General features: G+C 35.0%; 1 protein-coding gene across 1 annotated transcript in view; it reads left to right on the forward strand.

Annotated features, from left to right (window-relative positions):
- The window catches only part of DPH6 (diphthamine biosynthesis 6), a 180,535-nt gene that overhangs the window by 53,955 nt on the left and 101,784 nt on the right, over nt 1-24,796 (forward strand). Inside the window, exons 6-10 of the mRNA XM_088529290.1 lie at nt 5,171-5,232; nt 10,939-11,033; nt 14,719-14,806; nt 22,954-23,107; nt 24,208-24,339. Of these exons, the coding sequence (XP_088385416.1) occupies nt 5,171-5,232; nt 10,939-11,033; nt 14,719-14,806; nt 22,954-23,107; nt 24,208-24,339 (531 nt within the window). The remainder of the gene's footprint in view (nt 1-5,170; nt 5,233-10,938; nt 11,034-14,718; nt 14,807-22,953; nt 23,108-24,207; nt 24,340-24,796) is intronic.

Genomic DNA, 24,796 nt, shown 5'->3' on the forward strand with positions numbered 1-24,796 from the left:
TGTTTCCCTGTTGGTCCCATGGAGAGACAGACTGCCTCAGAGGAAAGCCCACTACACTTGCTCTAAACTGGACCATGTCTTGAAGTAAAATTGGTGGCTGTTTGAGTTTTACCTGAAAACATCATGTATGCAATGGAATAGAAGTCATGTTCTTTGATAATTTGGTCCTATTTTTTAGCACTGAGTACTTCTAAAAGCTGCTTCCCTAATCAATATTGGGGAAATGAAAGGAAGGAACTTTCTATATTACTACAAGTGAATGTATTTGCTTCCTCAAAATATTTTCAGAAAATCCTAAGGCAGGAGCTCACAAAGCAAATGTAATGGAGGAGAGGAACAGATGTTAAGAAATCAAAGAAGGTCCCTGCTTTTTTCTTCTATGCTATTTGAAAGTTTGTCTTTTGAGTTTGTTTGCTTGTTTTACATTTGACATAAACTAAATACTAGTGTTTTGGTTTATTTAAAATTTCTGTTTTTCTCTTGGGCTGTTACCAGACACTGAAGCTATAATGAAGTCTGTGACGGTTTTTGCCACCTTTGCTCTTGATTTTGTCTGTTTTTATTAGTAGGAAAAACACTTCTTTTGTTTATCATAATTTTAAGTCGAACATAAAATGGCAAATAATATTTTCCCAGTACCATAAAATTTTAATGATCATCTATTCTGTTAGGAATAATGTATTCTAAAAAGTGTCCTTAAACTTATTAGAAAAATCATTCTCAATGTTCATTTAGAATATTATCTTGTATATGTAACTGGTAGCTTTTAATTCATTTTTATAACTGTATTTTTTTTGTAATTTATAAGTTTGGCAAATCAAATTTACGCTTAGCATGCACTTTGGTATTCCTACTATTCTTTTCTCCCTTCTAATACTTATTTTCTAGCTAAGGCACACTGCTGTCACTGAATCTTTACATTAAGCTTCCAAAACTTATTTTTTCCTTTAGAATTTTATTTTATTTTTCCTTATGCATACTCCATAATATCTTTGTCTACTAATTTATTTAGCTACATTATTCATGTAAAAGCAAAAGAAAAGGTACTGCATCTATTTGTTCACCAGACATAAGGGGAAAGGGTTCGAGAACAAGTAAGAAAGCACGGGAGTTATTTTTACTCCAGACCTTTTTTTTCTATCAACATAGAAAAATGGGGAAGTTGATTCAAGACCAGAAGTCAGCTAAAATTACCTTGGGATTCATGAAGGCTGTGATGCAAAAGAAATAACTAAGTGAGAAGAGAGAGCTAGGAGTGGAATCCAAGTGAAGTCAAGTCTTGATTTAGAGGGTAATTAAAAGGTTGGAAAAATAAGGAAAGAATTTGGAATGCTTTTTATCACGGTGCTTGTACACTTTGATACAAGTGGAAGATGAGATTTTTGGAAAAAGCTTTTCATGTCAAAAGGAAGTTAGGGGTGTAGTGGAGGTGACAACAGAGAGCTTTGGGCGAAGATACACTGGACTAACCACAGCTAAGGAAAATGAAGGTATCAAAACAACAAAAATCAATACCATGAAAAGCAAGAGGGATAAGTGGTGTTTATCTAACCCTAGAATATTGCTTGACACTGCTTGACATTCACTATGCAGGTTCCTGTGCTGAAGCAGAGCTTGAGCTCAGACCCTTGGAAACGTGTCTGCACAGGTGAAACCAGAGGTGTTTTGCTCCCCAGACCTCTTTGAGCTGAAATTTTACCAGATATCTTGTTATAATCTGATCCTTTACTTTATCTCTGTCTTTTACTTTCTTCATTTAGTCCACTCATGTCCTCTTTGAGAAGTCTCTGTTGGTCCATTTGTGAACTGTGACTGTTTAAAGGCTTAGAACTTGTGTGCATGTGGATCAATTCAGTGAAAGTGACACAGATTTTACCACCAGCGCAGATCATATCATTCACAATGTTCCTCTTTGCCACTAAACCAAATTTTAAACCCTTTCTTCAAAGCATAAAGGCATTGGAACTTTTCAAAGTATGGAAATATCTTACGCTACATAAGGGCTTATGCTACCTTGTGCATGTGTACAAAGTGAACCAGTTAATGTACACATTCTGTTGCATTGTAACTTAACACTAGTGAAGTTATGTGTGTGTGTGTTTGTTTTTGCACTACAGAACAAAACCCTCAATGCGTTCTCACTCTTTTTCTGTTACTGCAGTTCTTTATAGTAGTTGTCTTGAAGCTGTGTCAGTTTGTCCTGCAGCCACCGAGGCTTGGTGCAAGAAGGTTTTCTTTTCCTTTTGATGGAAATATCAGGAATTACAAATGGACAAGGAATTGCTTTTCATAGTGATCATACCATTTGTCCCATTGAATAGTGATTTTTACAGTAAACCTCTAGGCCGCGAAAGCAGAGATGAGAGCATGGCTCAGTTTCCTGGTCAGTGTTAAAAACAGTTGTTACCAAATCTTTCAGGATGTTTCTCTCTTCACGTACTCATCTGTCTTAAAGAAATAAAGCCCCACTTGCATTTTTGACAGCACTTAATAAATTGACTGATGTAATTCAGTCGGAGAGTTGAAAAAATTGCATTAGAAATAATGGAGCATAACATTCTAGGGTTAACATTTATTCATAGATGATGCAATTAAATAAAACAGGCATTAACTTCAAGGTCAGTCAGTAAAGTAATAAAAGTGAGTATTTTAATTGAATTGTAATTGCTTTCCGTTGATACATGCAAGTAAAGTAAAATAGATGTCAGTGCTGCAAATTATAGTTCTTCTTCCTAATTAATTTCTTAATTCCACATACAGTCTTCCAGACCCTGGGCCTTGTTATTGGTTTATCCAACCAGCCAGATTTCTTAGAGCTGGATTCATGGGGGAAGAACCTGTAGGATGTGGTTATATAGAATGTTGGAAGAACTCATGGTACTTAAAAATCTAGGGTATTTTAACGACCTGAAGCAATCTATTCATTTGTTTAAAGAAAAACATGTTGAATAGAAGCGTAGCTTTATTTTAGCTGTTACGCAAGTATGGATATAAATATTTCATTATACTGACTGTAACAGCAGACATATGGCTTCATCTGAAAATGCATACACTAGAGATTTGAGTTGTGGACTACTGAGTCTGCAAATTGCAGATAACCTTGGTTTCTTGATGCCTTTAGCAATCCACAGTTTCTCTTCGCTCACAATATTTTTATCTTGTTTGGGGCAGTATTAAATATACACAACCAGTTTATCTGAACTTTGTATGCTATTTGTGTAATTGTTTCTTTTTAATTATTATTTTGTAATCATTGAGGGCAGAACAGTAGGTATGTCCTTCTAAATATCAAAGAAACTTGTGAAAGAATTAATGTGATGTCTGGATTTAACATCTTTGCCACATGTTTCTGATATATCCCTTGGGCTAATTTTAAAGGAAACCAATTTGTGTTTATTAAGGAAAAGGGTTGTAATGCTCTTAATGAAGGTTGTTAATATAAATTTGTCAAATATGCACTGTAATATGGTCCTCATTTATTTATAATTCAATTTAAGAAAAAAACACTTGTTCAGACTAATACCTATTCCATTAAAATCCAGGGCGTAAAGTTAAGCTGGTGTACCTTGGAGGATTTCACTGGAGTGCTTGTGGTGTTCAGTGTAGGCCAGATTGGCTTTTGCTCTGGCATACAAGACAGCAGGTACCACAAACACTTTTGTTCCATTGTTTTGGAGATAAAAATACGTAACCTGTTGGAAGTCTGCGCTCATGACCCACTTATGCAGTATGGAAAATGACAGATGTTCGGTATTCAAAAAAAAAACAAAGAGTTTTCCTTTTCAGTGCAAAGTACAATCTAATGAAATGAAAAAAAAAATCTTTGAAATTATTTCCATTGGAATAAGTGATCAACATCCTATCTACACTATTCAGATTAAATTTTCAGCCTGTTAATAAAGACCAATAAGCCAGTATTAAAAAAAGGAACAGAGCGAGGAATAAACTCATTTTTTATTATTTTAATTATTAAATGACTTTTACAGTGTTCCCTCAGATAGTGAGGGAATTTTTAATGAGCTTCAATAAAATATTTTAAAAATTTTTAATGTTTTGAAACCTCATTCACTTGTTTTAGTTTCACAGAAATTTAAGTATGCCAAGACCATTTCTGTAAAAATGAAAAGGCATATCAACTCTTTGAGTTCAGGAAAAAACTTTGTGTATATCATACATTTATACATTGACTTTAATTTTAAGTCATCTAAAGTGGTCTATGAAGTAAATATTTTAGAAAATGTTTCTAAATACAGCCATTCTGATGGCAGCTCTTCAGTGATACTCAGTAGTGTATAAAACAATAGAATGGAAGAATTAAAGTACTGCAAACAAACCCCAAAAGTAGTAATTAAGAGTCGTAGCAGAATGAGATCACTGAAAATTTTCTGGTGTTAATTTATTTTCAGAAGTCATCATTTTGTTTTCTCTTACTTTGAATGTTAAGACTATTTGACAATTTGGTCCCAAATCCAACTAGGATATTTGATGCTGACTGCCGAAGGTTATGGTCTACCTGTTTTTTGTTTGTTTTTAATATTATTTTAATATTGATTACTGGAATTGTTTGATTTATTCCTGTGAATGACCATGCAACAGCTATGAGCTTTCTTTATATCTTTCTCCTTTCTTCTTTATTGTGTGTGTCGCATACAGAGACTGTGACTTAGCAAAAGAGTTTTCACTAGGGAAAACAGTCCATATCAGTTACAGTAGTTTGTTACTGGGGTCTTATTTCACAACTAAAAAAGGTTAACCTGCATTTTAATTTAATGTAACCACAAAGGTAACTTCTGACACAGAGTGATAATTTCCATGGAGTACTTTTATTACTGTGGACCTGTTTACTTTATTGGTTAATGAAATGCCCAGGAAAAGAGAACAATAACTTTCCAGTTGATAGAGTGCAAAGGAAATTGGCCACATTTTCTTCAAGTGGGGAAACCAGTTGCCCAAAGGGCATAAGGGAGAATTGTCAAGTACATTTTCTTTAGGATCAAAATGGTTCTAGATATACTGGAAATAGCTTCTAAAGGAGAGTTATCTTACAAAAAATAATAATTAAAAAAAAGAAAAATAGAGATAGTCTTTCCTGATGCATAAACAGTACTTGATTGTACAAAACATATTTTAATGTGGTGGGTTTTTTTTTTGTTTGTTTGTTTCTTTGCAGGTTTAGATCCAGATAAGCATCTAGGAAAAACATTGGATCAAATGGAGCCCCTCCTTTTGGAGGTGAGTATTACTTAAAGAATACACAGAAGCAGTGTTGCAACTGTAAATGTAATATAAATATTTAAATGTAAATATGATAAAATTAAATAATTGTATGCAAATTAAAGACTTTTTCAGAGAAAGGAATGGGTTTGGCAGAAGTGTAGATGGCATTTTTGATACAGATATCCCCGCTCAGTTTTCCTGTAACACTTTATGTGGTCCAACTGTATATAGTTATTCAAAAATGTAAAAGAGGATGTACTTCATTTATTTCTGAGGATGTACTTCATTCTCTGCAAAGGGTTATGCCGTCCTCCAGGCAGATAAAGGCTTGTAAGGAGAGCCAATAGACTTACATAAGTAGAGGGGGGCAAGGAGAAGACTAGCTTTTGTCCACACAAGTCTTATTCAAGTTTGAGGTAGAAACATCAAACATCAAGCCTAAGTACAGATTAAGAGCAACTGATCTGAAAGTTTGTTTTCATATGTTTTGCATGACAGAGTCAATTTATGGTAACCACAGTTCCTTGTTCTCCAGCCAGTTAGCAAACCATGATCATTTGCTTATACACCTATATACAAAGCTGCACTTTGATCTTTATCAGTGAAACAATCTAAATTAATGACAAAAAGTATTTTTGTGTGTAAATTACTCTTTGTAATTAATTTGTCAGTGGCTTCACAGGCAGTTTTACCAAAACAGTTAAGGACATGATAAATAAACCATTGCAAAAGAGAAAGAAAACTAATCAGACTTCGGTAGAAATTTAAAAAAATCTTGCTTCTGAAGGATAGAAAAGTTAAACAGGAATTATACCATGAGTTAACTTTTTGTTGATCACTTGTGTAGTGTAATAAATAGATAAAATACCTGCACTTGAAGATACATTAGCAGATACCTGCACAATGAAGATACATTAACTATATAAAATGCTTGTTCATGTTGAATTATTAGCATATGTTTTATTTTGTGGGGTGATCATGAAGGTAGACTTTAGTAGTAAATCTTCAGTAAATCTAGGGATGCCTGTAAGATCCAGGGATAGTTAAGAAGATATATCCTTTCAGAGAAGTATGGGTAGTTGTAGTTCCACAGTGAAAGGAAGGGGGAGGGAGTAGGATCACCCCTTAAGGCATCCGTTTAGATTAGGCCGTGTAATCCAGCTGCACCCTGGGCGAGCCGGGCAGCGTGGGTCCTGCGGGCGCAGATGGCGGGTTCGGGTGGCGGCCTGTGCGCGCCGCGGGGCCAGGCCATGGCGGGTTCGGGTGGCGGCCTGTGCGCACCGCGGGGCCGCGCGGCTGGGCCGTGCCACAGGGACGGCCAGGTCTGTGCCGAGGGGCCGGCGGGAGCGCCACTGGCTTCCCAACCGCGGCCTGCGCTGGAGCCGCCACATGGTGCCATTCCCTGCACGAGAGTGACGTCACGGGGAAAAAGTGGCGAGTGTTGACCTGCAAAGGCACCTATGGTGCGATCTCTAGAAATTCACAACTCTAGTGAGTTGTGAATTCGCATATAGGTTTTTTGGGAGATCTTTGGAGTCGCAAATAGGAAGAGTACAATACACACGTAAATACTCCCCAAATTGTGCTGCTGCTCACTTGACCAATGTTTCTGTTGTAAATAGCACATAAGGGAATAATAAAATGTTGTGATAAATAATAATTTTCTGCAAAGCAGATTAAAGAAAAGCATCAGCTTTACTGTAATTTCAATTCCGTCTTGGTCAATGACATTTGAATGTACTAATATTTATATGGAACTAGGCAAATATACTGAAAACAGAAAATTATAGTTCACAGAAAGCTTTGAAAAGGAAAACTAAGTTGCACCTTCAGTGAGGTTGCAAGTGGGTACCCGTTCACCTCCTCTGGATCAGTAGTCTTGCTTCTCTTTGAACCATAGCAGCAAGTGAGGTAATTATAATTATATTAATAGGTTACAGTAAGTATGATACTAAGAAGTGTTCTCCATTTTAATGTCGCCATTATTCATCCTTAAAAAAGAAAATCATAAATTAGGACATTCAGAAGCTGACTTTTGGGGAGATAAAGGTGTTCTCCATAATGTGTGGCACCTAAAGGTAAATGAGAGTTAGTTGGTGTCATAGTTTAATACCTCTCAAAACCCACATTTGCAGTTTAATCTCTTATTAATATCCTCATACATAGAGCAATGATTGAATAGCACAAGGTGTGGTGCTAGCAGGACATTTGCATCCTAATTGAATTCAGGTGTCAGGACAATGTAGGGGAGACTGCACAACTGTTACTTGTTTCTATAGTTATTTTTTGTGTGTGTACTTGCTCTGAAGGTCAAAGTTGGTACAAATAAATTGTTTTTCTGGATACTTGGGAGGCATAAAGCCCTAATGAAATCAAATTATTTACAACAAACTGAAGAGAAATGCTTAGGTTTATGATTTGAAAATTAGTCTTTTGCAACTCAAATTTTGCACATCAGAAATCTCAGGTAGAGGACTAGGAGTTTAGACATTGCAGTAAGGAAGACAAACAAAATATAATACTCATTATTAATATTGCATATCCCTCAAACTGCACAGCTTTTATATATCCTCTTTTCTTTAATTCAGGTTACTTTAGCTAACTGGTAATTTCAAAATGCCATGACAGGCAGAGCATGGAATTTCACAAAAAATGCCTTTTTTTTTTTTATATATATATAATCTAATTCATACTTTTTCTTGCTCTGTAGGATTCTCTTGTGGGTTCTCTGTTGACAGCTAATATTATTTACAAAGTAGTTGTTTATTTCACTAGGTGCGGGAATTTTCCTTACAGTAATTTTCCTATCGTGGAGTTCAAATTTGTGAGAATTGTTATTCACACTAAAAGCAATTTACAGTGTTCTTCCTATGTGGTTTTCAATTCAGTTGGAAAAGAGATCATTTCTTCATCACTTCAGTGCCCAGAAACGTGCCAAAGCTGAATACAAGAGGGGCTTTCATACAGGACTGTAATGGGTGTCACTTGTTTTGGGATTGGTTGGAAATATCCCGCTATACATTATTATGGAAATTCATGAAGTTCAACTTCCCTGGTGCTAAAGATCAGGGATTAGAAACTGGTGATATAAACTTACTTGCTTTGATGTTAAAAACTTGCTTGCCTTAGACAATTGACAGTACAAAGTCATTTGTTTTACTAATGCACGTATCATAATTTGGCTTTTGGACATGCAAGAAATACAGATGGAGTAGTCATTTTCTTCTTAAAAAGAATCTAATTGAGGCTTTATAAGATCAATGTGTATGTGGATTCCGCCCCTCCCTCCCCCCAAAAAAGGACAGAAGAAACAAAGCCTTCAAACCCGATTTCTTCCACTGAATTATTTCATTTAGAAGAATCATTGCTGTCTAATTTTTCAGTCTTTTGATTTGCTTTAATTTATATACTTAGCCCGTGTTTCAGCTATAGGTGATAATCACTGAAATTAAAGGTGAGGTGGCTTTGCTGCTGTGGGAATAGATAAAAATGGAGAAATTTTGAGTGGTAAAATATTTTGAATTACTTTTATATTTTTTTCTGTCTGTGTAAGGATGAGGTTAAGCACATGGATAGAATGACAATCATGGACTTAGAGTTGAACTGGCTCAGGACACTGGCATTATGACAAAAAAAAAGTTCTTAAAATATTTTTTTTTCTGAGTGATAGTTCTTTGATTAATTACTGATGAATAATAGAGCAATTGTATCAATTTAATAAATTCTAAATGGTTAAATTACTATTATAGACCATGCTTCATATATACCACGTACCCTTGTTTTTAACTTTAGCTTTTTTGACCATTTGCCAAATCTCAGAGTCTACTCACAATCTCCCTAAGATTTCCAAACAGGGTATCGAATACACATCATGGTACTACTTGCCTATACTTCTGTCTTTACAAATTGTTTGCTATTTGAATAGTTGTCTCACATCACAAAGTACTCATTAACTTGTAAAGAGAGTTCTGTAACTATAGAGAATTTACTAAGTGTTAAAATTGTTGTCTGGGAACTAAGATTTCATTTGAAGTAGGAAGGGCTTGAATTCAAATTTTCCATCTTTGATAACTAAACTCCTGTAGAAGAAGTGTGCTTTAATCCTGGTGTTTCATTGGTAAGATAGAGATTGACTGTTCTTTGGGTAATGTTTGGGCTGGTCTTTTATATACCTTATGAAAGATCTAATTTATTTGATTCAGAATATATTTTCTTCTTTAGTAACTATTTTTGGAATTTTTGTTCTTTAGTGGAGGCCATGGCTGAAGTTGTGAACATCTCCAAAAGTGTGAAATAAAAACCTTTCAAAGAGAGTGTAGCACAAAGGATGCTTTCAGTTTTAGCAACAAAATGACGTTATTTGAATATATCAAATAGATATGCTACACAAATGTTCTGATGATGATATAAAGAATAGAACCTGCAATACAAAAATATACTATTTGTACTCGCCTAGAAGTAGAAAAATGGCAAGTATGGGATTATTATCCAGGCTCTGGACAGATTTTTTGTTTTGTTTTACTGCATCCCACTTGTAAGTACATTGCTACTTCAAGTGCACAGACACCATGGATGGGCATCTGTGCCTCGGAGGGAAAGCATACGGGAGCTGGATAAATATTCCCAGTAGTAAGATTGGTGTTGGCAAGGGGGCTCAGGGCTGCTGTTCAGCTACTCATCACTTGAAGGAAAATATTGATGCTTTCTTCGCATGGAAAAGCCTGGGCGGTGCTAGTTGAGGTGTCCCAGGGCTGGAACTCTCCAGCAGGTGATGCAGTCTGCTGGGGAGGAGAACAGTTTCTCCTGCACAAAAAGGCAGAGGGCTTCTGTGCTGGGGCACGTTGCCAGGGCTTGATTGCTGCTTATGGCTACGCTGCATTGGCACGCAGCAATTAATAGTTGTATTGGTATTAATGCAATTAATATTGCTCATGACTCTTCAGCAGCTTTAAGTGAGTAAAAGAACCTGGTTAATGCCCCACAGCTGCTTGTTTATAAAGTACAAGATAATCAAGATAGTTCTATTAAAGTTTAATTTATTGGATTTATGTAGTTAAATGTTTTAATAAGATATCCAGATGACACATTAAGCTTCAAAAATATTTATAAATATGTACTTTGATTTAGAAAGTATATTCATACAATTTGGAACATGTTACTTCTTCCTTTAGTGGAAATATAGTTCCTCCTTTAAATCTTTCGTTAGATTTTTTGATTTTAATTGTTGTATTTGATAGAATTCCTGGAAATAATGGATACTAACCAAAATCAGACCGCAGTTGTAAACCTGTTGCCAGAAATTGTTTGTTACATACCACTATTAATACCAAAAGTACTGCTTTTGATATTAATTTCCAGTACAATTTTCTCACAGAAGCAAATTACCTATCATAAAGAAAAAGTCAAATGTGGGAATCTGAAAAGGGATCCTTAATTTTACAGGCTTTCCCTATCCATTGTGGAAGACGGATCTGTATGTTATAATGCCATTTTAACTTAAAATATAAGACAGTGGAATTTTTTTGATCAATATGAAACACAAAGAAACTAAGAACCCTCTGTTTGGTATTTGGAGGGGTGATTCAGAGTTTTAATGTATAACCTTTTAAAAACTACCCCCTGTAATTTTGAGGGGAAAAAAAAGACTCCTGATTTAGTATAATATTTATGTAAATATTTAGTATAATATTTATATGCTTTTTTCCCCTTTTCTTTTTAAAGCTTTCAGAGAAATATGGAGTCCATGTTTGCGGAGAAGGTGGAGAATATGAAACATTCACTCTGGACTGCCCTCTGTTTAAGAAGAAAATAGTTGTGTAAGAAACAGTTTCTACCGTTTCCTTATATTTAAGCAATGGGGACATGCTAACATTTAGCTTGAGGCAACTTTTGTTGGCAGAAGTAAAACATGTTCTCCAAGTTCACAAACACTCACTTTGTTTAACACTGGCAAAGTCCTCTGAAAACTTAAATCAATACCTGACAAGACGAGGCCTTCATAGGAGGCCATAAACTTTTTAGACATTTGCACTTTCGTTTACTTGCTGATTATGGCCTGCAGTAAAACTGGTACCTACACACTGACACTTTTATCCTTTCATGAAGTGCGAATTGCCTGTAATATTTATCTTTCATTACAGCTACATTTGATAAACTGCCACATCAGTAGCCTGTGGGTTCCATTAACTCTGTGTGAGTGTGTGTGTGTTTTAAGTTTAGCAGCCCAGAATGATAGTGATAAACATTTTTTTTTTTCAATTATTAGAGGATATTTTAAATGCAAACTTTACATGAATCAATCTAATTTACACTGAGTGGCTTATTGCTTTGACATAAATTGCTAAAATCTGTGTAGCAGGATGTGGAAAATGTTTGTGTCTTGATGCAAGTTGCTCAGTACGGTCTGTTAAATAGCTTAGCCTGCATGCTTTGACTGAGATGTTTTGACTGCAGATCCTATTCTTAGCCAAGTAAACAGACTGTAATAATCATGTATTGGTAATGTTTAATCATCTTAGGGAAGGTCAAGATTGTGGAGTATGTGGACACAATTAAGGCTTTGATGTTGAAGGTTCATTTGTTTCCTATAACACTGTCCATGCAAGGAGCAGAGGACTTGCAATTGCTGAACTTTGTTTTTTTGCATGACTTTTGGGAAAGAGAGCGAGCAATAGAAAAACTAGAAAAGGGCAGAAGTGTACTTCCACCTGCTTTGCAAAATTGGGAGGTTGTGATACTGCAAACAACATTTATAGAATGATGCAGGATAATTTAAAATTCTTATTAAATTAGATCCAGCTACTATTAACTAGACATTCACAACAAAGACATGGCTGTAAATCAATGGATGTTTAGTAATAAACAGTACAGTTCTAAACAAGCACTTGTGTAATGAGCACTGAATAGCTACACCAACATCGTGTTTCTTTGGCTTGAATAGCCCTACTTAGTTCTTCTGCTCCATTGTTATGAAGACATAGCTTTTGTTATGAATTTTTACAATTAAAATCATTGTAGGCTCATTTCATTAAAAAAATACAAGTTTGTTTATTTTGCTATTAGTCATTCATTTTTGCGATATATACTGAGTTCATAAAGACTATATAACCATATTTTTAGCGGTACTAGTACTGTTTCTAATACTCAGTGGTGATTGTGGTGTGTTATGATATGGCTTTTTTGAAGCAGAAATGTAAGAGTTAATATTAACACGATAAAACCTGTAGGGATTTTCAGGGTCCCCAAATTCTTGTACACAAAGTTCTATCCATATTTTCCCTAGAAGAAATTTATCCGGAAGACAGAGGATGACTTTTTACTACAAAAAAAGGGAAAATTTAATAAATATTAAAATATTTTTAAAAAAATAAATTTAAAAAGGAAAAATACCTCTGTACTTGACCACATTGAGTGATAAAACCACATTTCAACATCTCAGAAGAATGTCAGGGCCTTCCTGGGACTGCAGATTGGTGGCAGAATTAGAAAAAGCCCTGTGCATCTTAAAGCTTTTAGAGAGTGCCATGTGCTAACTAACATATGCTCACTTTTGGGTTATCCTGTGACAGCATGGGGAATAAAGAAGTATAGCTGTGGAGCTGTATGAAACGAGGATGTAGGTGACAGGAGAAAATCCTGTTTTGTTAGAGAAAATCTAACTTGCCTATCATTTGCATATAGACTTTTGAGTGATATTTTGTGTATGCTTTTATCACTTGAAACTTGTAGTAAAATGCGTTTCCATAATGTTTCCTTTGGAAAGAGAGAGAGAGGAAAAAAAAAAAAAAAGAAAAAAAAAAAGAAAGCTTCTAGACCTGGAAAACCAAAAGCTATCCTTGATATTGCTTATTATGAAGAAATGGAAGTGTGACTTTTTTTTGCTTAAGATGATTGAGTGAAATACAGAGTGAAATATTTGAAAATAAACAAGATTTACGAGTGAAGGAGGATCTTGCAATCAAAATACTTACCCGAGAGTCAAGAGATGGGTTTTATATGGCTTTCCCTAGTAATCGGTGGTAATCAGGTGTCAGCTTTCTTATGCTCAGTAATTGAGAGGTGCCAAGCACTTTCAGACTTTCTCAAATGGGTTTTTAAAGCTGTCATTGATTAATGTCTCTGCAGATCATAAAGACATAGTTCTGTTCTACATGACTGCCATTTAACAGACCTACTTTTCTGATTAAAATTTTATTTATAGACAGAATAATTTGCAGGTTTTTTTCCTACTGCAGTCTTAGGATTTAATTCTTTTGATATCTATTTCCTATTACTGTTAACAGATTTCTTCTGGTTAGATTTAAAAGATACTATGATCATTTGAAGGGAATTATTTTGAAACTTACAGATCTGTCTTTGAGGAATCTTAAATGAATAGTTAATATTTTAATCTTAAAGAATCTATTTTTGAAGCTTATTAGAAGGAAGTGAATACCTTTATTTGTTGAAGGTATTTGTCATTATTGTGTAACGTGATTATGATGATAATCTTAGGAGGCTTTCTGTTTGTTTGTTAATTCTAAACCACATATTCTAAACTAGATATTTGTCTTAATTTTGTTTTAACTTCTTTTAATTATGCTCTTTCATTAGTGGAAGTTAAGACTTCAACCATTTCTAGTTTGCTGGTTTTTTATGTAGCATTACTAGAAATCTTTTTTGGAATTCCCAAGCCTGTCAGATTTCCTTAAATACTGTGAAGGCATTAAGGGCATTGTGGTTTGAAAAATTATCAGTATGTTCTTAGCCTTACTTAGAATAATTCTCAGTTTTTCTTTTTTTTCTTTTTTTTTTTTTTTCTGTATTGTGACTGAAATTGGCTTTTGTTTTCTTTTGGGGCTTTTATTTTCTCACCTTCTGATGTTTGTTTCCTAGAGCTACCTTTTTCTTAAGCAGTAAAACCATGCAGATGGATATAACAGATACTGCCTCTCGTCAATCAAAGTGCGACAGACTGTGTTTGTAAAAATGAAAACTAAAATCAACTAATTTGAATCAGCACAGTGGAAATTTATCAGTTACCAACACATTTGGCATTAAGGAGTTGTGTCTAGTAGTTTCAGTATCAGATGCAAGATGGTCAAATCAGCTTCTCAGCATGAAATACTATATAGTGTTAATACTCTAAGAACTAATTTCTGGAGCATTAATGAGGAAGAATGAACTTTTAAAAAATCTTCTGTTGATGACATTAAAGACTGTTTTACTTCTTATTTTTTAGAACCTAAAGCATAATACCATTTATGCTTGCATAGGCTACAGGTAGCTAAATTGCTCAGTAGTCTCTGGAAGTGCAGTTTATCCTTTTTGAAGGTTTAAAATTAGTGAAGATAAAATTGTGCTGTTAATCCACTATATGGCAAACTCTTTTTTTCCTCCTAATTGATATAAAAAGGAAATAATATCTGATAGCTTTTCAATGTGTTACATTGTTGTACTGTGACTAATAATTGTATATAAAATTATACATTAAAACATCGTGCTAATAACATTGTATTTCAGGGATTCATCAGAAGTGGTTTTACATTCAGCTGATGCGTTTGCACCTGTGGCTTACCTTCATTTTTTAAAATTACACTTGGAGAATAAGGCAAGTAGATTCCAAATTTCCTATTCTTTTATAGCAAAGCTACGTGCCCACTTTCTTTTTATTGCTTTTTCAGTTTGGAATTCAGCTGGATATTCTCATCCGTCCTTAAAAATAGCCATGTATATATTTAGTTGAATTTCAGAAGCTGCCGTACGAAAAGCTCAGCACAAATGTGTCCTTGTGTCAGATGAATGAAAGGAGGCAGTATATTTGCGTGGCGTTTTCCATCTTGCAGCCTCCAGGTGCGTTAGCTCCGTGGGACGCGCCGGGAAGCTCCGCACAGGGCTGCGACCCGGAGGCGGCCCCTTCCCTTCTGCTTCCCGTGACAAGTGGTTCGTTTCAAAACCTGCTGATCCACCTGCTGATGCTGCAGTTGGAGACATCCTGGCTTCGTGGCATAACATTTTTCTATGCAAGATACTTCTACATAATGACTTTTTTCTTTTCTTTTTTCTTTTTTTTTTTTTTTAAATCTGTCTGCACCATGACATTCATATTATTTTGACATATATAGGCTCTTGGAAGATCATGAGGACAGTCAATAAAAATTCTGTAGTGAGGTAGAGCTTTCCCCAACTATCTTGCTCTGCATGGCTACCAAAATAATGATAAAATACAGACAAAATCATAAAGCCAAAGATTTGGAGATTTCTTCGGTGGCTTGCTTTTTATCAGATATGATCTTTAAATGCCACTTATTTCTGGAGAAAATGCCTCATGACCCTCTAGCTACTGCTGTAATCATATTTGTATAGGCCTTCTTGTATCTACACTTTGAAGATCACTACATGCAGGGTTGTTACCATAATAATAATGGTTGCGTCTTCCGTTTCTTATTCCCTTGAGTCACTTCATTTTCTGTAGTTTTTTGATAGATAATTCATTTTGTTTTCTTTTCTTTTTAATTCTATGTTTAAAAATAGATAAAATGATTTTAAATTTTTCTTCCATTATTCATTGCTTTGGAAAATATAACCCATCCTATTTCATCTTACCAAGTTCTAGTTTAGGGTGTTTTTTTTTTTTTTTAATGTGAAACATTAAATAGTTGCGTGGGAAACTGAAAGTGATGTCAGCCAACTATGTGAAGTGAAACCAAATAGGCCACATGAAAGAAAATTGGAGGGGAAGGAGGTGATAATATATTAATATTTCTTTGAGGGCAGTGACTTTATTGCTCATGGCAAACTTGATGCTAAAACGTACCATGCATCACTACAATGTGACAGGCTAACGAAAATGAAAAACACAGAACTTTACATAAATCAGGCGAAAAAGTTGTATTAAAATGCATAACATTTTTATATAAGAATCAAGATTTTACTTTTATCTATTCAGGAGCTCTTTTCCCCTTCTTATGTAGATGTTTTAGATTTGGTTAAAGCCTCACGGTTTCAAGCAGTGTTATAGAAAATCATATTTCAAATTCATTGTAGACAAAGCTGTCATACCCTCGGAGAGGGTAAGCTTTACAGCGAGATGGCCTGGATTTTAGTATATAAACTAATGTCTTGTATAGTAGAAAAGGAAAATAGTTTGTGTTCTACAGTAGCTGTCTCTGGAGGAAAGGCATTAGAATCTTTTGGCTGTAGATTAATTTATTTTATGTCAGGGCAAAATAAGCTAGGTCTTCAAGAAGTTATGCTCGGAAAGATTGACTGGTTCTCTGTATTCATAACGTGTTACTTACTAAGTTAGCACAGTTTAACTGCATAATGGTAGAGATGCTATCAAAATGCATATGCCTGTACTTCACTATCTGGTGCTTGCAAACCTTATGGAAAAAAAAATCATTAATTAGTAATTCACCACTCAAAGCCATAATCACTGCAATAATCACTGGAGGTATAACAAAATTCTATTTTAAAAGAAATAATTTTAGTTTCAGCCATTCAAAAGAAATTAATAAAAATAGCTTATTTGTAGAAACCATTAATACACTATTTTTAGTTATTTTTAACTTCTGTATTTATTTTGTTATGTGTGTGTTTGTTTATGTGCCACAGGTGTTAATTTTACATTCTTTGAATTTACTTATGCAATTATATCTAGCATGCCATAGTCTCTACTGTCTTTTCTTCTTTTTTTGTTTTTCTTTTTTCTTCAGTTAAACCTCTTCATGTTTAACTACAAAGCTTGGACAGAAATTTGTTTTAGATTGTTTCTGGCAGCACAATGAGGCCTTATGCCTAGGGGAACACAACATTTTACTCACTGTTATGGTTTAATATATTACTGTGCAACTTCAAGACATAGTTTTGCATAATAATTGAAGGATTTTTTTTCTCACCCTCTTTTATTGCCAGTAATAGAGAAAAAGCTAAAAAGATGATTTTGTATAATATATTAATATTAAAGCATTATTAAAAGTTTCATAAAAACAGCTCAGGATAACTTTTTTCCACAGATGCTTTACAAACTGCTTATTCATGGAGGCCTCATTTACTTCAGTGTAAAAAATACTGTTGCTGTGTACATAATACAGCTATCTAGCTTCATCAGTCTTGTAACTTGGCTATAAGAGCCAGTCTTTGCATGTTTAAAAGAGTGTGACAAAGTGTAGCTTTGAGTTCCACTCTGCCCATGGCGCCCGAGAGAGACAATTTCTGAAACACTTTCCAGTATTTTTCAAATGTATCATACTCAAATGTATCAGCTTTGGTATTCAAGTTTAGTTTTGAATGCTTTCAATTAATAAAATCTGCAATTAATTAAAAGTGAAACACTTTTTTTCTTCTTTTGTGCTTTGAGAGCACAATGAGTTTGCAAAACACTTCAGTTTTCCCGCAGATTTTACTAGTATGTTCTGTTAAGCTATGTTAACTTACAAATGATCAGAAAGAGAAAGTAAAGCTGTTGGAGCTTTGTTCTGCTGATATGATAACTCCTTTTGTGATCATTTTTTGATGACATAATTCTGATGAAGTCTGATGACATTCATCATTTCTGATGAATTGTATTAACTAACATTCGTGTGCTAAAATTTGCCCTTTCTCAGATTTGTGGTTTCTGAATGCTTTCCTCCTCTATCCGGGTGAGTTAAGAACACACCTGCATCAAGCAGTGCAGGCTCTGAACTGCAGACCCTCCAGCAAGCCCAGACTTAGAGGGACTTAGGTAGTTTCCTACCTGTATGTGGCAAGAGGATGCGGAAGAGTAGCCTGACTGCCTGTTAAGAAACAAAAGCATGTCTATTCTATTGCTGTTTTCTTCTTACCATGTACTTTTGCATTATATTTGCCCACCACCTTTGAGGTTGTGAGGCTTATGTCTTTTTTCTGTTTATAAAATACATTGAAATCCTCAGGCAGAGCATACATATACGTGCATGCTCTTCTGTCCCTGGAAAAGGTCAGCACATCTATCTCACAAGTTAATTTGATGATTTTACAGTTGGCAGTAGATGTTAGAAAGGGGGTCTGGCAAATATTTGCATGCCTTGTGTACCAAAGGAGCACAATCCTGCATGTTAGATTTGATTTGACTTTATAGCCATTTCTCTTTTTTTCCATGAATTACTTTTGCTAATCTCCATTTTATCTCATTTTTCACTTCTAGCATTATTAATTAATGTAAATGCTGAAAAGGGAGCTTCATATTTATTTTTCCTATGTATTTTATAAGTGTATTTTGAGCTTTAGGAGTTTAGCTATAGTATTTAGCTATATAAGTCATTTTCAAGTGGAATGGGAGGAAATCTTATCTTGCAAAATGCTCTGCTTTTTTTTTTTTTTTTTTTTTTTAAGCAGTCCACTTGGGAAATATCTTGCAAGTGGCATTTTTTTTCCCTGTTTTGTCACGACTGCATGATAATTCTTCCAGCTAACCCTTAGTTTCCTTCTAAATCATAAGAGTACAAGTGACCCTTGTTGTAGATAGGTTTTCAAAGCATTGTATATTATTGTAATAGTGTAAAATTATTTTCATTGTAAACTGATTCTTTTTTAAATACTAATACGATAGATAAGGGATTTTAATCTTTTCTACTTCATTTTGTTGCATATTTACTGCTGTTCTTAGAGGATAGAGATTATTTTTCATCTCTTCTCAGATAAAGAAGGTATTTTAACTAAATGACTTTTCTATGAGACTGTATCCAATACTTGATACTGCAGGGAGTTGCCTGTGGTCTCCTTCGTTATATTTGTTTTAAGGAGTTATATTTTGAAGGTAGACCATAAGGAATAAAGAGATTATCATAGTCTTTCATTATAGAAAGCTTTTATAAGATCTCTCCTCTAGAATAGTCTCATTGCTGTTCAGTGGGAGAACTATCAGTTTGGGTATTTGGTTGGGACTAGCTTTTATAACTGTTTCTGTGGCGCATTTAAGCCCTTTAAGAAGGGAATACATGGAATTCCAGTTCTGTCAGCCAACATCGTAGCTTCAGGCTTTTCCAACAAGACAATTTGGTTCTTGGAACACACATGCATTTGTTTGACTATACTCTGGGCGCACTCACCTCAGTGAAACAAGGTGAATGCAGTTAAACACACAAATGCATGCAGGCTCGAAGCTAGAATTAGGCTAATATCCCAATGCCCAGTAGTTGTGGGACCACAGTGTAACAAATGGGAAGATAGATTGCTGCTGCAAAGGATGATGGAAAAGTTGTGTTCTCTGCAAAATTTAATTAAAATGTCATTATAGCAGCTTGGTCTTTTTTAAACAGGGTAGAAAGTTATTAAGGGAAAGTTAGTCTCCTTGGTGGTCTGTACCTTTTAAATGTAAAGTTCTTAGATATTTTCACCATGTACTGGAATGGGAGGTCAGTATTTGTACAAAGTTTGAGTATAGCTACTAAACAGAGTCCGGCAGCTGCAGTTATATTGGCATTGAGCCTGTTGCTCTCTCAGTGCCAGGTTCCACACCTAAAGCTTCTGCTGAGGCCTGCACCTGTGCTGCTGCTGAACGTGATTAATTATCCATGGATTTGGAGCATGGTGGGATTCAGCCTTGAATGGATCACTATAGTATATCGTAGCCATTGAAATGAACAGGAGGCTCTAATTATTTGCACAGTCTTCCATGTACATGAGAGATATCATAGAATTTCTACTTCTAGTAATTTCAGAAGATTTGCAGATGAGCAGCTATGTGTGTATATACAAGTATGTATATATTTTTCTGTGAAAATCTGTGAAACAATTTTAATATAAACTTGCATATATGTAGAATATTAACATAGTAAGGAAAAAGGGGGGATGCAACTGAATGACATGAAAATTCTATGTGGCGTAAAGTTTGGACATTTGAAATACAAATTAAAGCTACACAGAGTTCTGTCAGGCCAGGTCAGCAGTGAATTCGGTCTGTTGTACTATATCTTCTTCTTCTTCCCCCCCCCCCTTTTTTTTTTTTTATGAAGCATATTTTGCAAATAAATGAATAAATAAGTTTAGAAATTTATTTAAAGGAACAGTTTACACATGGCAGAAAATTGGGATAGATACTGTTTTCACATTCGCTTGCATAGCATGATAAATTTAATGTTTTAGATTAGGTAAAGGAGAGAGGTTCCTAGTCCTTAATAGAGCACAAGACTTGCATTCACAGCTCTCTTGTCTTGAGGGTAATAATGTAAATATTTGTAAATGTAAATAATATAAATGTAACTTGTAAATAATGTAAAGCTGAGCAACAGTTGAAAGAAGCGAAGCGGCCATCGCGTTGGCAAGTTCAAAATTCTGTCCTAGTTAACATAATTTTTGTCTAGTGATTGTTGTCTCATATTAAGGTTTAAATCCAGGTAGTTTAAAAAAGAAGCCAAAGGCAGCAGAGTGATACTGTCATTCAAAGCATATAGTGTCTATACATACTTACCTACAGAGTAAGTGATGCAGGCTCTGTAATGTTGGTGCGTGACAACAGTACATGGTGAACATCCACGTGAAGACACGTGTTCCAATGCTAACTCTCTGTTTCATGATGGATGTTATACAATTAGCCAGTGAAAACATTTGTAACTTAATAAAACAATGATTTGCCAGAAGGAAGTAGGAAGACTACTAGTGCTGGATTGCCCTGTACAGCCTCTATATTTCTATAGAGGAGCATCTTGTGAAACTTTCCTTAGGCTCTTCTTGATTCCTGAGGTATGATCCATCTGGATATCTATTTCAAATACAGATTTATATTCCTGCTCTCTATTTTTGTAGTCATATCTGTGGGGACAGGGGCTTTCAGACAGCGCTCTGGGTAACAGCGAAATGTATCAACTGACAACAGTTGTAGGTGTAATTCGATGAGTAGGAAAAGATGCTGCTGGATGCCAGTATGTTTGGAATGCACACGTGGCGTTTGTGCTAACTTGCAGTCTTCATCTTTGTACTATTATGTTGTGTTTAGTTGACTTGTTTTAACCTCTGATGTACAATTGATTCACATAAAGAAGATTATTGCCTTGACTTTCAAGCTTTCCTAGGAGGAATGAATAAAATGAGGTCCAATCAAAGCACATCAGGCCCTCTTAGAGCATAGCTTTAGCATTTACAGCTCTTGTAAAACTCCCCTTGAGCCCCTTTAGAGGCAGCAGAGCTGAGTTTCCCCTCATAGGTAATGACCTTTTTGTAATTTAGCCTTTCCTGAGAGTTCCCAAACACGCTGCTTTCACTTAACTGGATGCTTTCTCTCTCCAGTGAAGTCAGAAATTTATGTAAATGTTGAGTTCTCTGTACAGACTTTTGATGCATGCAGTATTTTCTTGAGGTTTGGCGGGGAGGCTTGTTTTCACTGAAGATCTAGGGAAAACTTTTAAAGTTACAGTGAGATTTTTTTTTTCTCTGGAAAACAAATCCACAACATACAGGTGACTTTTCCTGAAAACGTATATATTCAAAATTATTTAGTAATTTCTAGCATATCCCTTTTTGCCTGATTGATGAAATCTACCTTTTAAAAAGCAGAAAATGCAGAGGGTCAAGCTTCAGGAGTTGTTACTTAATTTACAAACTTCCAAGTGATTCAGTGTCTAATATTAATACCCTATTTCATAGTTTTTTGCATTACATTCCATAGATATTCAACAGTGTCTAATTCATCCTTAAGAATTCCTGAAAGTTCTTAATATTTTGTCCCATTTTTAACTTTCTTGGGCTTTTTTTTGACTCTCCTTTTATCTATCTTTGTTTTTATCAGCATTTTGTGAATTTAGCATTTAAGATAACTGCAATAAAATACATATATGGCACACTAGATGAAATTTAAGAGATTTGAGAAGCAAATTAACTGACAGAATCTGGAGGTACAGTATGCAGTGATGTTTGGTTAAGGTTTGTGGGGAAATTCTGACATAATTCTTATTGCTTTTAGATGAAAACAAGTAGTATTAGCCAAGCTAATGATCCCAAAATCAACATGCTGTGCAGATTAGGCTGTCTTGGGAAATCAGATGGCAAAGAGTTGTGGTTCTCATTATTGCTTTAAAAAATAATAAGGGGAGGAGGAGGAAAAAAAAATCTAAGTGTTTACATGACTTGTTGAACACATAAGAAACACAGCATTTCAGAAGTCTGTACAGCAACAGTTCTGATGGTGCTTTTTGGGCTAGAAAGACTGCCAAGTGGCCTTCTCTTAGTGGGCTCAAGAAAGCATTTAGGAAGAAGGCACAAGGAATTATTTTCCTTCCTAGTACCTTGAACAACATTGTTGAAAAAGCTACCTTGAATTACTTCCTTGCTGTTCTCTATTTCTCAGAACTCTGAGCATCCCAGAATGCAGTGAGTTTGCTGCAAGTGGATAGGCTTTTTTATGAGATAAAGGCAAACAAAATTGTAAAGTGGCTTCATTCTCTCAAGATTCAGTTTTTGAACAGAAATATCAATGGGGTTTTTATTCATCATACATTTTTTCTGTCTCTTTTCTTGGTCTCTGATTCCTTCTCATATCTGTGGTTCTCATGTGCTGCTAAATCTGCACTTTGATTCCATGTGGTGTCAACACGAGCAAGTTGTATTTGACTAGCTTGCAGCCCAAATAGTTGGGAATCCTATTACTGTTCTTCAATGGCTTCTTCTATGATTAAGTATATATTGACCTGTAATTTTTCTTTCAGTATCAAAAATCAAGAACGTTTAAATGATGTTTGATTTAATTAACTCTTCGGCATGGTGTTTGGGTGCTTACTGTATAATATTTATGTCAAACAGGAGGGATCTTCAGACCCGCTGATGATCAGTAGCTGTTCCTGTGAGCTAAGCTGCAATGATGTCAATATTTTACCTTTGTCAGAAGAGGATGAACCACAGAAAATCCTTCCCGTTGTCTGGAAGTCTAGCATAAAACATAATTCTCTGAATTTCAGTGAGTCTCGCACAACTCGGTCATTAGAAAAGTAATATTATTAATTTCTGAGGGAGTATGATGTAAGGTGTTGTAAGAATGTTCCCTAGAAGAATATTTGTGACCTTTAATAGCCGGTCTGAAGATAAAGATATCCTAATACAATTCAATTTTCTGTATTTATATGCCTGCAAGAATGGAACATTTCCAATGCTTTTTCATGAGGATAACCCATCTTTATTTTATTAGAGAGCACTCCAAATTTACTGTAATAGAATATTTTAAAGATCGTATTAATGCCTGTACCTTAACTCTACAGTTTTCAAATTAAAAATAGAAAAGCAAAATCGCAAATGAAAAACACACCTCCAACTTGCTTTTCTCATTTATAGGCCTGTCCCATTTGTAGAAACAGTCCCAGGACCGTATGCATGATCAAATTTATCTTCTTAACAAGTTACTGTCTTTTAGGTGAGCTGCAGTAACTAATTCTAAGCCTGCTGTTATCTTTGCCTCAAACATGAGCAACTGATGCAAGATAAACCTGGGTTCATCGGGTTGTATTTCATGAAACTACCACAACAGCACTGTGGTTTTAAACCCAAAGATCAATGAACTTTCCCTGAAAATCTAGTTTCATTATGTTATAGTGTTTAATATGGAGTAGTCTTTAGACACTTGAATTTAGACAAGTGCCTGGTGGAAAGCCTAAGTACATTAGATTAAGCCATCTAACTTGCTTGAAAATTTAACAGATACCTTTGACAATCTGTTCCAGTGTCATTTAGGTGTTTTGAAATTTTTGCTTTTCAATGCCACATCTGTATCAGCACAACTAGAGAAACTGAAAAAAGTCAGCAAAAAAAGAAGAGGAAAAAATACTGAAATCATCAACTAAAGACATTCTGAAGGCAGCATTGGAGAAGGATTTGTGAAATGATGTTTGGTAGCTTTGACATCAGCACAATTTATATCTGCCTGTCTGTAAATGAATTTTGAAGATGTTTTTATAATTTGTTATTTATTTTTGTAGAAGTTCTTCTTATGCAGACAATGTAATTATTTCTTAGCTGGATAATTTCCATCATTCTAATCATACTGCTTTCCCTCCTTTTCCATAGCTAAGACATTTGGAAGTTCAGGAAAATCCCCTCGTGGTTACCAATGGTTTTCAGGTTTCACTGCCCATTTTCTTCCATCAGAAGGCAAAAGTGTTCAAGATGCAGCAAAGGAAACATTTTCTTCTCTCCAAGGTGTTTATTCAGTTTGTCTATTACCTGTTTTATTAATGATGGTTTTGCTACAGTATTTTAATAACAGTCTGTATTGTCGTATGTTCTTACAATTTTAAATGTGGTTTGTTGCTCGTCTTCAACTGGGATCAGCTTTAATATTAGATACATTTTAATCCGCCTCCTTTTTGAAGACCCTCAAAGCCAGAGTTGTGTTTGTATCTCTGTCGCAACACTATTTTCACGGTATTTTTATGCTTTTTAACTTTCTTTAAATAAATACTGTGTGTGAGTGTGCGTGTGTGCTATGGATACTGTCTACTTGCTAAAGCACTGTTGCAGTTACCATAATTTAAAATTAAGTTTTCTAGAAAGCTGTTGCCATTGCACATTTTGGCATCTAGAATTGGGTCAGCAGCAGTAAATCTCAGTTATATACTTAATGTAAAGGAGAAACTGCTATCTGGGGAATCACAGA

This window comes from Tinamus guttatus, unplaced genomic scaffold (assembly GCF_059628265.1).
Source record: "Tinamus guttatus ecotype Peru unplaced genomic scaffold, ASM5962826v1 Tinamus_guttatus_pri_ptg000327l, whole genome shotgun sequence".
Lineage (NCBI taxonomy): Eukaryota > Metazoa > Chordata > Aves > Tinamiformes > Tinamidae > Tinamus > Tinamus guttatus.